This window comes from Coturnix japonica, chromosome 19 (assembly GCF_054131305.1).
Source record: "Coturnix japonica strain WE chromosome 19, WE-NBRP24, whole genome shotgun sequence".
Taxonomy (NCBI): domain Eukaryota; kingdom Metazoa; phylum Chordata; class Aves; order Galliformes; family Phasianidae; genus Coturnix; species Coturnix japonica.
Window position 1 is genome coordinate 6,479,982 of NC_140681.1, and position 11,265 is coordinate 6,491,246.

The 11,265-nt window shown below is 52.9% G+C and overlaps 1 protein-coding gene across 4 annotated transcripts; it reads right to left on the bottom strand.

Annotated features, from left to right (window-relative positions):
• Positions 1-1,589: 1,589 nt before the first annotated feature.
• Positions 1,590-10,097, bottom strand: PABPC1L (poly(A) binding protein cytoplasmic 1 like). Of its 4 annotated transcripts, XM_015881513.3 has the most exons (15): positions 10,002-10,076; positions 9,310-9,521; positions 8,523-8,716; positions 8,047-8,162; positions 7,330-7,469; positions 7,080-7,174; positions 6,651-6,788; positions 6,379-6,474; positions 5,508-5,774; positions 4,941-5,031; positions 4,549-4,677; positions 3,918-4,051; positions 3,536-3,629; positions 2,987-3,117; positions 1,590-2,238 (listed from the first exon to the last, which is right to left on the bottom strand). In XM_015881513.3, exons 2-15 carry the CDS (start codon positions 9,500-9,502, stop codon positions 2,155-2,157), a joined length of 1,902 nt encoding a protein of 633 aa, XP_015736999.2. In that variant the 5' UTR covers positions 9,503-9,521; positions 10,002-10,076; the 3' UTR covers positions 1,590-2,154. The 4 variants fall into 4 exon arrangements, 2 of the variants coding, with proteins under 2 accessions (XP_015736999.2, XP_015737001.2); XR_014935951.1 differs by lacking the exon at positions 4,941-5,031 and having other exon boundaries at positions 10,002-10,097; XR_001559111.2 differs by lacking the exon at positions 4,941-5,031 and having other exon boundaries at positions 4,549-4,674.
• Positions 10,098-11,265: the final 1,168 nt, after the last annotated feature.

Genomic DNA, 11,265 nt, shown 5'->3' on the forward strand with positions numbered 1-11,265 from the left:
TGCCTGAAGGACGGCTTCAGACTCAAACTAGGCAACAACAGAATGAATTTCACCTGTATAATCCCATCCCAGCTCCTAATATACATTTCTCACATGCAATATGCACTTTGCCCCCTAGAGAAAAAGTATGTGAGCTTCCAGTCAGTTACACAAAGGGGAAAAATAACTAAGAGGAAGTAAGCAACTCACTGATAAGGAATTGTCTAAGTAGTGCACAACTCAGGCTGTGGCATCCTCTATGAAGAAAATAGATGTTTAAAGAGCTAAGAGCAAGAAAGAAGAAAAGCTCCAGGAAAGAGTCCCAGCTGAGCAGAACAGTGGCCATGGAAGAGTAAATGTGTAAGGGCTTCTATTAAAATGCTGGAAAGAAAACAAGAGGTAGGAGGGATGAATCAGTAGTGAGTTGAAGGGAGGGTGTGATACAGCACAGAAGGAAGAATGAGACAGCAGTGCCAACACACAAGATGGATATAAAGAAGGTGGGCTGTGCTGATGGAGGTGCACTCCTGTGAGCTAAAGGAAGCAGTTAAATAGGGTCAATATATTGACTGACAATCCCAAGTATAATTCTGAGGCTCTAGAGACAGAAATTCCACTCCTGAATGCAGAGTGGAGCATTAAGGCCAGGATGACTACAGCAACTGCAGTATGCTCCAGGAGATACTAAGAGCAGACAACATTAATAACAGGTCTTAGCAACCTCCATGTACTTGTCGGTATTCTCAGATCCATCAGCCTGAAAATACATGGGAGAAGCAGCTTTTGATCCACAGTAACTCAAGCTGGGTCTTGTGCACCACAGGGCCACGCACAGTACAGTGACAAGCAGAAGGTTCTCAGCCCCAGCATTCATGCAGGCATCCAAGCTCTGTTATCAAATAAGATCTGCATGAAGAAGCAGTGTCTTAAAAGAGGGAAATTTAGAAGGGCTACCTAGAAAGGATAAAATCCAAGTGGATAGTGTCAGATTTGCTTAAAGACACCCTTACAGAGAGTGGAAGGATCAGGAGGGCTGCTGCTCAGCAGTATGTGGAGTCCAACATGGTGCTTTTCCTGTCCCTAAGGACTATCACCCTGACAACATCACAAGCTTCAAGCACTAATTGCAGCAGCCTGCCTGCCATGTGTCTCTCCTCCTGCACAAACCAAAGCAGAGTATTTGCTACCTTTCTGCAAAGGAAGCAAACTCATGCTTCGGAAGTGGAAGCATCAGTTCTTTATTAACATCTGCTACAGGAACAAATAAAACTACAGAACCCAATAAATTCACTGAAGTGATGATTCATCTGCACTTGTCATTTCCTGGGTGACTGAGTCAGACTGAGTTCCACATTACATTTCACAAGATGCTTTCAGAAAAGAAGAGAATCAACTTCTACAGTGATGCAAGGAGGAAGGGGTTCTGCAACGTACACAGTACACACAAAAAGCAGGATGGGGAACTGAAGGCAAAACAGGGTCAGTGTGAGGGCACAGTTCTAAAAGCAAGGTGAGGTGAGGCAGCTGCTGCTGTTCTCCAAAGGCAATGTTCTCAAGGTTCACTTTGAGTCATGAAATCTACAAGAAACACAAAGAACCCACAAGCGGAATTTTCAACCGCTAGAGAACAATTTAATCCAGACAACAATTCACAGTTCAGCTCTGAGCTTGGATTAACACACAGCACACACAGTTTCCTGGTGATTACATGTCAAGAAAACATCATCTTCGAAGAGGTATGTGAGAGTCCTTATTGCTTACTAATGAATCTGTCCCACATTCAGCTCCAACATTTTAAAAGCTTATCTGCTCATAAGGTTCTACAACAACAGTGGGGAAATCCTAGGGAGACCACACCAGCCCTTCACTGGACACACAGAAAAGCAAGATCCTTCCCTGTCTTCCTTTCTGATAGTACAGTTGTTACTACCATAAACATGTGAGGAAATAAAAGAAACAAGCACCACACAGAAAAAAAAAAAATCACCACGTGCAGAAATTGTGCCTTTGCAGTACAGTTAGGTGTGGAAAATGGAGGATGAATCACATGATAAAAAACTGCTCATCAAGCTTCACTTAGTCTGGACAAGAAACCCAATCCCCAGGCTTCAGAGTCACAAGCCGCAGACCCTGAGCAGGCAGCAGCTCGTGCAGCAGCTCTGCACCTACCCAGGCTCACTGTGGGAACGGGGCCGTGCTGCCCTTGTGTGACACCTCAGTGGCCTGGTGTGCCTGGAGAACAGCAACTGCTTCCTCAATCTGTTGAGAGAACACATTTGGGGAAAAGCTGAGTTGCAGCACCTTGTGCACAAGAATTGCAGTAGCCCAGGTTCCACACAGGCCACATTTCAAGGGGATAAAGAGCGTACATAAATAATAATTGAAGTCTGCTGCCTGTGCCAGAAGATGGAACAGCCCTCAGACCTCCGGTGTCTCCTCCCTAAGGAAGGGCTGGGGCATTTCTCCTTTTCCATATAAGTCACAAGTAGCCAGAGAGAGAACCCAAACCCCTCCCTACACAAAGTTGCTTGGCACTGCCCAGCATAGCTGAGGCTTCTCCAAAAAGATGGCAACAGAATGGTGGAAGTGAATCCTGCCTCCAAGCAGCAGCAAGGATATGCAGTAACTCATTTTCATTGTTTTGATGAGAAGAAACAAAATATTCACTAGGACTGAGCCTAAACTAAATAGCATTTTGCCATTTAATTGCCATGAGCAATCACTCCACTTTTCACCACCTTTTGCTTCCTATCTACCTCCAAATCCAGAGCTTGGCTGTGCTTTCAGACAGCTGTTCTGAGCTCCCCCCCTTGCTGAAGACGGGCAGGCATGTTATCAGCCTGAGGCTCTTTCTTTTTTTCCTTTCACTATGAAAAGCAGCTGCTTTATCTTTCTGTGGCACCAAAGCCCTTGGCCACAGCCAAGGCCAGAGCTCTCATCTAGCATTTGCAGCAGTAATACTTCACTCTCTGGGACACAATCTGTTTGGACACCACACGCCCCCTACCTTGGAGTGCAAGGATTCAGGGGACTCCAGCAGAAGCAGCAGCTCTGAATTGTCAATCTCCAGCAGCATGCCTGTGATCTTGCCAGCCAACGAGGAGTGCATTGCATGGATCAGGGGGTAGAGCCGTTCACCTGCCCAAAGCACCAGGGAAGATGTCAGTAGAAGTTCCCCTGTACTCCCAGCTCTATGCCTTCCCTCTTCTTTCCTCAAACTGCTCTGCTCCCAGCTCTCTGCTGAGCTCATGGAAAGAAGCTGTCAGGTGAAGTCAGACAACTGCACAGGGCAGCATAGGCAGGATGGAACTGTGCCTCTCCTACAGAGCCCACCCCACTGCCAGGCAGTGAGTGCAGACAGAGAGGAGATTGCTCATTCTATATCCTTCCAACACAGTCTAGACTTTTTTCCCCTCCTTTTTAAAGTGACATAATCTTAGAGAACTCCAACACAGGCTTAGAGCTTCTCCTGTCATCTAAGCTTTCCCTAACACATGCAAGTCCACCTGTCCACACGTGCACAGCCAGGAGGATCTCTGGCAGCCCTGACACCCACCTATCATTTGCTTCTGCTCCTGTGGAGGGGCTGCTGCAAGCACGGATGCTGTCAGTGGCTCCTGCCCTTGGATATGCACAGCAGGTTCTACCACCTGGGTGAAGAAATACAGAGAAGAACAGCAGTCAGGATGGAAGCAAAACATGAGTTGGCAGACAGAAAGAGTGCTGGCCTTTGGATGCAGTGCATCATTTTGCCCTCCAGAGCCACCAGTGCAAGCTCTGGCACTGCCTGCTTGTATCCCAGTGCAAGCTTTTGGGGAAAACCAGAGCCAGGCATCACACATGTACACTGCTGCAGGATGAGCACCTGGAGCTCAGGAAGGGATTCCATCACAACAGTTTGGACCAAAACGATGGGATACCACACAGCCTGGCACTACCTGCTGAACTCCAGGTGGCACGCTGCCCATGGGCTGGATGTTCCTCATGGCCAGGGAGTACTTGTACTGCGGGACACCCCGCATGGTGGGCGAGGAGGGCACCCGGGCATTGATCGTCTGCGTCCCTATGTTGGCTACAACAAGGAAGGAAGAGACTGTTAAACACAGGCTTGCAATCAGGCTAATCCCCACTGTGGGCTCAAACAGCCTCTAGGTCTTCAGGAGGGGCACTGCCCTTGTGCCCACTGCTCTGTGCAGAGACACCCACACCTCGTTCCCCCAGAGAGCAGTGTGGCAGGCTGTAGCCCCAAGCAACCCTGACAGAATCATGTTTTACTGGAATCAGCCACACAATAGTTCACCTGGAGCAAGTGAAAACCCCTGTTTCAGTCTGAGCACCGAGCCATAGCTGTACCATCAACTTCAATGAAGGAGCAGCATCCAGCAAAACCAATCTGGGTATCAGAGACTTAAGGCTACAACTTTCCCCATAAGTTACATACTTCTATCTGCACTGCTCCAGCCCCATCACCACTGCAAGCAATCACACTATCCCAGTCACCCCAGGGGCAGCCAGCCCCTATGCACACCCACTGTTGCAGGGCCTGAGTCAAGTCCCTGTGGCACTCACCCACTCTCTGCGCCTGGGGGGGCACACGAGGCACTTGGGTGGACGCCTGTCTCGTGGTGCTAATGTTGGTCAGCAGGCGCCGGGGCTGCACAGCAGCCCTCAGGATGGGGGTGGCTGCAGGGTACGCTGCTGGAGAGATGGAGCACAATTAGTGAAGCTTCTGGGAGAAAAAAGCATGGGAGGAGATGCCCTGGGAGGTGGCCGCGGTCAGAGAAAGTTTCTGTGGTTAGCCTGAGCCCCAGTGCCTGCCACCAGTGAGCCCTGCATCAGGACACCGCATGCTTCTCCAGGTGATAGCTTCCCATGGCCATGTGCTTTGTGGTGTCTTTAAGAGAGTGTTCTGGTCCCTGAACCAGCCCAGCTGACAGCAAGGGACAGATGGATGCACTCACAGGGAGGCCGGGAGGGCTGCGCACTCCAGCGAGTGGCAGGACGGACAGGGACAACTGGGCTGGGGCTGTAGAAAGCAGCTCTGGTTTGTGGCTATGGGAGGAGAATAAGTTACCTGAGATGACTGGGGAGCTGCTCTATATCATCAGGGCAAAGAGCATCTCAGCAGCCAGGCAAGACAAAGACCTGCTTCCAATCCTACTGCCTGTGTTTCCCCCAGCAAGCCCACACATCTCCCCATGCACATTGTTCACATTTCTCTAACCCTCTTGTCTCCCCTCATTCCATTAGGGGATTCCATCTCCACATTCAAACCCTTCCACTAAACTTCTTGGTGATCCAAGGAGCAACTTGGGGCTACCAAACACCCAGCCCATTGTGGGAGCACCTCAAGCCAGCTTTTCTGCACATCCTGACACTGATTTTGAAGCCATGCACTGACACCAAACAGCACTTGGGTCTGTGCAGAACAGAGATGTGATCCTAGATCCTACTAACCAATCCCAGCTCCTCCCCTACAGGCAACAAATTCAGGTCCCCATGCAAGGCTGTCCCCCTAAGGGACTCACCTGAGGGATGGGGGGGAGGAAATACCCTGGGGGAGGCTGAAAGGAGCCAAGGAAAGGGCCAGGCAGTGCCCTCATGGTGGCCAACCGCTGCATGTACTGGTTGGTGAGAATTGCTTTCCTCTCCTCTTTCCTTTGTGCGAGTGCAACGTAGAGAGGCTTAGTGCTAACAATCCGTCCATTCATTTCTGTCACGGCCTTGGTAGCCTCTTCTGGAGAGGAAAAACATACAAAGCCAAACCCTTTGCTGTGGCCACCCTCTGTCATCACCTAAAATTGGATTAGAACAACACAGCTAAGTCCACAGATCAGCACAGCCGTTCACAAAGTACATCATGGTCAGGGCCTCCCCTGCATGTGCACAGCAGGGCAGGGGCACCCCAAGGCACCCACACCCAGGGTTAGACAGGTTGGCATAGGATGCTCCCACCTGTCCCAGCCTTTCCCAAGGAAGGAGAGGATATGACTGTGTGAAAACCATAGGTTTGCTAAGCGCAGAGGTCAGAGCCCAGGCCAGCTCAAGATCTCTGATCTCCCTCAGCCCTGCAGGACTCTGTACTGCTGCAGCATCTGATGCTTGCTCAGAAGCAAGCAGGGTTGCAGTGTCACACTGACCCTGAACTATGTTAGCAGCTGTGCAACATTCAGAGTGATTTGGCTTTAAGATGCCACATCCTGCATTTCACTGGGATAACTCAGCAAAGTTACCAAGACTTGCTGAATCAGAATTGGATACAAGTGATACATCCTTCATGCTTGGCTTGAGATACAAGCCATCAGTATGGAACCATAGTTCAAAAAAGACAATCATCCCAACCCCTCACACAGGGCTGAGCAGCCAGCCAGCAAAGCCCAAGGACCCTCAACCCCTCACCTTGGCACTGGTGATGGTGCCATAAGGAGAGAATTCCTTCCTCAGCCGCTCGTCATCTATCCCATCATCCAGGTTCTTCACATACAGGTTGACCCCCTGCAAAGGGGCAGAAAAGCAGCTTGGCCTCCTCCCAAAAACTAGGCAAGGACCCCAAGATTTACAGCAGGTTTTTAAACTGATATTTCATCAGCATCTGTGTGGTTACCTGTATTGCAGAGGGCACACCTGCAGTTCAAAGCACATCCAAGGGTGCAGCCCATCCCCCCCCTTACCTGGTACCTGCTCACTCGCTCCTGCTTCATCTGCTCAAATTTCCGTTTCAGCTCACTCTGCCGCTCCAGCCGCTTCTGTGCCCGGCCCACGTACACCATCCGTCCATTGATCTCCTTTCCATTCATGTCAGCCACAGCCTGCCAGCAGAACGCAGCTCTGAGCACAGCAGAACCCTTCCCCCCCCACTGCCCCAGCCCCACAGCAAGCAGAAGTGAGCACAAGGCAGGAGCTGAGCCGTGCCCTCACAAAAGTCCGTCCCTGCCCTGACCAAAAGGCTGCCCTGTACAGGTGCTGCCCATTCAAGCACCCACAGTGACTAGCAGGGACATCAAGCTCCCACTCCAAGACAGGGGAGACCTCAGCAGATGACCAGAGCCAGCAGCAGGCAGCCAAGCTGCCCACCAGCTCCACAGCAAGGAGCTGCTTGCCTTCTGGGCTTCTTCATGTTTCTCAAAGTTCACGAACCCAAAGCCCCTGGAGCGGCCGGTGTTGTCCATCATGACTTTGACGCTCAGCGTCTTTCCTGTAAGAGGGAAGGAAAGCAGCACTGTAAAGAAGGCTGCCCAGCCAGGGCACAGGAGCAAACAAAGCCACCACAAGACACTGGCCCAATGAGAACACTGGGAGGCAGTATGGAAGAGCCAAGCAGCTGGTCTCCAGCTCCCTTCTCACACTTACCAAACCTGGAGAATATTTCCCGCAGTCTGTTATCATCCATATCATCCCCAAAGTTTTTGATGTAGACGTTGGTGAACTCCAGTGCCCGAGCCCCAAACTCTGCCTCACGCTCTTTGCGGGATTTAAAGTGGCCAACAAAGCTGTGGGAAGCAAGTAGAGAAAGTTTTATGGTTCTCTATCTTCTGCAGGGGGAAAACAGGCGCAGGCTCATCTGTGTTGGTACAGACCAACTCATCCTGGGGCTGTCACCCTCAAAGACACTGATGGATGTCAGCACATTGCAGCTCTCTTCCTCCAGGGCACCCCCAGGCCCTTTGGAAGCCCCTTGCTGCAGAGAGGGAAGTAGCTCACAAGACCTGAGGCAACGTAACACCAGCAGAGTGCTGCTGCAGGACAAGACTTCTTCCTGCCTCAGATTATATGACCCAGATGATGAAGACTGAGGACCAGCCCTGCTTTGTGGGTATTCGTTACACCATCTTGACAATAAAACAGAGTCCCAGGTCAGGCTCTTTCCCCATCATTAAACCATCCAAACCATCACCATGCTGCCATTTGCAAAGACTGCAAGTGGTTCCAGCTCTGGAAAGCAGAACCACAGTGACCAGTTGGGAAGGGAAAGGAGGAGACACTGAGGGCAGGAGGCAGCAGCCCAGCAGGGCACACGTGAGCTCACAAACAAGCACCAAGCCAATAGAGAAGCAGTGTCAGACTTACACTTTGCGGTCATTGAGGAGCATCCCATTCATGGTCTGGATGGCCCGAGTTGCTGCCTCTTGGGTCTCAAAATGAACAAAGCCATGGCCACGGGATCCATTTTCATCACAAACCACCTACAAAAACAGCAAGAGAAAAGAAAACCCAAAGACACTGGTCATCTTCATCCTTGCATATGAGTCTCAGGGAAAACCACCCTTGCTTCCACCCTCCCTGCAGCCCACTCCCAATGCAGCAGAGCTGTGTTCAGGTGTTTGGAGGCAGCAGATCAGGAAGAAACAAAGGGAATGTGGGGGAGGAAAAGCTTCCCCTAGCCCCATAGGAAACAGAATGCTTCTATCCAGGCAAAGGGTGGGAATTCAAAGGAAACTTAAGCGAAACAAGAAAGTGAATTGGTTGTAACACACTGCCAAGAATGAGGGGAAGCTCTGCATACAGCAGGTCCCCTTCACAGCAGTGCAACCACAGGGAGGTACCTTGCAGGACAGGATGTTCCCAAAGGCCGAGAATGTATCGTAAAGGGCTTTGTTATCAATGGAGTCATCCAGATTCTTGATAAAGACATTTCCAACCCCTGACTTCCTGAGCCCAGGGTCTCGCTGGGACCACATGATTCGGACAGGTCGGCCCTTGATCACTTCGAAGTTCATGGTGTCCAGGGCTCGCTCAGCTGGCAAAGAGTGAACACAGAGGAGATGGGATCATCACAGGGACAGACTCCTTCCATGTCACAGAGACCCTGAGACAGGTGCAGGAATCAGGGACACTGCTGAGCATTTCCTTAAGCTAAACAAGGCAGATGGCTCCAGCTCCTGCCAGAAGCATCTGGCAGAGTAGCCTTCACCTTTCAGGCAGTTCTACCATTCAGTGCTGCTGTGGTCAGCAGGATGAGATGGGATGTCAGCAGAAGGAAACTGGGAGAGGAACCTGACTTCTGCTTGGTATAAGCCAGTGGGTAACCAGCTGCCTAACAAAGGACAGAAGGGTTTTGGAATCCCTTCTTGAGGCTCAGAGGGACAAAGCTTGCAACTCCCCTTCCTCTCACCCATATAATCCCAAAGCTCAACAACTGCACCACCTCCCAGTCCCTGAGCAGGCATAGGATCACCATCTCACAGGAGAGTGCAGACTGGGATTAACAACAGCCCAATCCCAGCACATTCATGGTATCAGCATCCCTAACAGCTGCCACCCCAGCTCCTCCCACACCACCCTGAGCCCCAGGTGTGGGGCAGCTCTGCAGGGCTGTGTTCCAGATCTCACCATCTGCCGGCTGCTGGAAGTTGATGTAGGCATAGCCCAGAGACCGGCGAGAGGCAACATCCCGACACACCCGGATGGACAGGATGGGCCCAGCAGGTGAGAACTTCTCATAGAGCATGGCTTCGGTCACGTCAGGGTGGAGATCCCCCACGTAGAGAGAGGCCAACGGGTAGCCGGGGCCACTGGCGTTCATGGTCAACCACAAAGCTCAGCTGGAGAGGGAGAGACAGACACACAGCGTGGGTCGGGGACAGCAAGGAGCAGGGACAGCCCTGTGCCAGAGCTGGGCTGCTGCAGGGCCAGAGCCTCAGGGGATGGCAGCACCAGGGGGACCGCAGGGCTCCATCCCTCTGAACGTAAGCAGCCCTTTGCCAGCACACCTACACACCAACCCCACTCTGAGCCGGCCCCAAAGCAGCACCTGAAGCCACCAGCACCGGGCTCCGTCCCCACAGCTCGGAAAGCCCCAGAGCCGCCCGACAGCGGACACGGAGCTGCACAAAGCAACACCTCCACCCGGGCCAAGCAGCAGCCCGAGCCCTCGGATACAAGCGGGCCGTCCCGGGCCGCAGGGCAGCGCCGTTCCGATGGCGGCAACCGGAGCGGAGCGAGAGGAGCCAGCCGAGGGCTGAGCGCGGCGCTACGGGGAAAGCTGAGGGAACCGAGGGAACCCGGCCCGCTCCCGCACTCACACCGATGGCTCCGGCGGCTCCACGCGCAGCAACGCTGCGACCACCGCCCGCCTCTTCCACGGCGGCGCCGGGGGCGGGACGGGGCCGCTCCTCCCCGGGGACCGCCCCGCCCCGCCCCGCCCCGCACGGCCCGGTACCGGCCGCTGCGACCAGCGGGGTTTGTGTCGGGCTGCCCGCGGTTAAAGCCGAGTTCAGGCGGCGCTGCTCACCGCACGGCACCAACCGGAGGCGATGTGGAGCAGCGCCGCGGGGCTGGCAGGGCTTCGTTCTTTGTGGAGAGAATTAATACCTACCCCAAAAGATCAACGACTCGAGGAGTGTTCCCACAGCTCCTCAGCACCGCTCTGCAGGCGCGGACAGGCAGCCAGCCCCGGAGTCTTCGTTTTCTGGAGCCGTCGTTAGTGTTCGCTATAGAGTTATTTAAGAGCACACACAGCTCTGAAGGCTGCAGGACAAATACAGAAGGGCCGTGCTGTAGGCCGGCAGCACACACACCCCATCCAGCACAGCACACCCCAGCAGGCAGCGCTCCGGGCTCACCGCAGCGGCTCTCCGGGCAGGCAGGGCTTTGCTGGGCCCCAAGCAGCCCCCTCGGCACTCTGACCGCACTGACATGCTGCTATTCGTACCTTCCAGCGCCTGGAAACCGCCTCAGCTTCTACACATCGTTATTCCCTTCGTAGCCCACCAGCTGAGTTGTTAAGTGGAGCGTGTGCGGGCTGTGATGTGCAACAGTGAATGCACGCAATGACTGGGGGAGGCTCGGCTGGAAAGCCAACCCCTCATTCAGGAGAATGCATTTATAAGTTTCCCCGAGGAAAAAGCTTTAAATGTAAGTGGCCAACGGCAGCGAGTGCTGGCTGACTGCTGTATGCACGTGGTGTTCATCCATGCAATGTGCAGTGAGTTGTAGTAAATTAAATAGGGATGTATAGTTGTAGTTCTGTTAAGTCCTGCAGTGGCAATACAAGTGTGACCTCAAAGAGAGAACTGCTCTTCTCCAGAGCTGGAAGGCCGAGGGACAAAACTCCCTGCAAGGGAGCATTACATGAATCACAGAATGGCCCATGTTGGATGGGACCTCAAGGATGACAAAGCTCCAACCCCCCACCACAGGCAGGGCCACCAACCTCCACATTGAATAGCAGCCCAGGCTGCCCAGGGCCACATCCAACCTGGCCTTCAACACCTCCAGGGATGGACGGGGCATCCACAGCCTCTCTGGGCAGCTGTTTCAGCACCTCACCACTCTGATTGCGAAGAG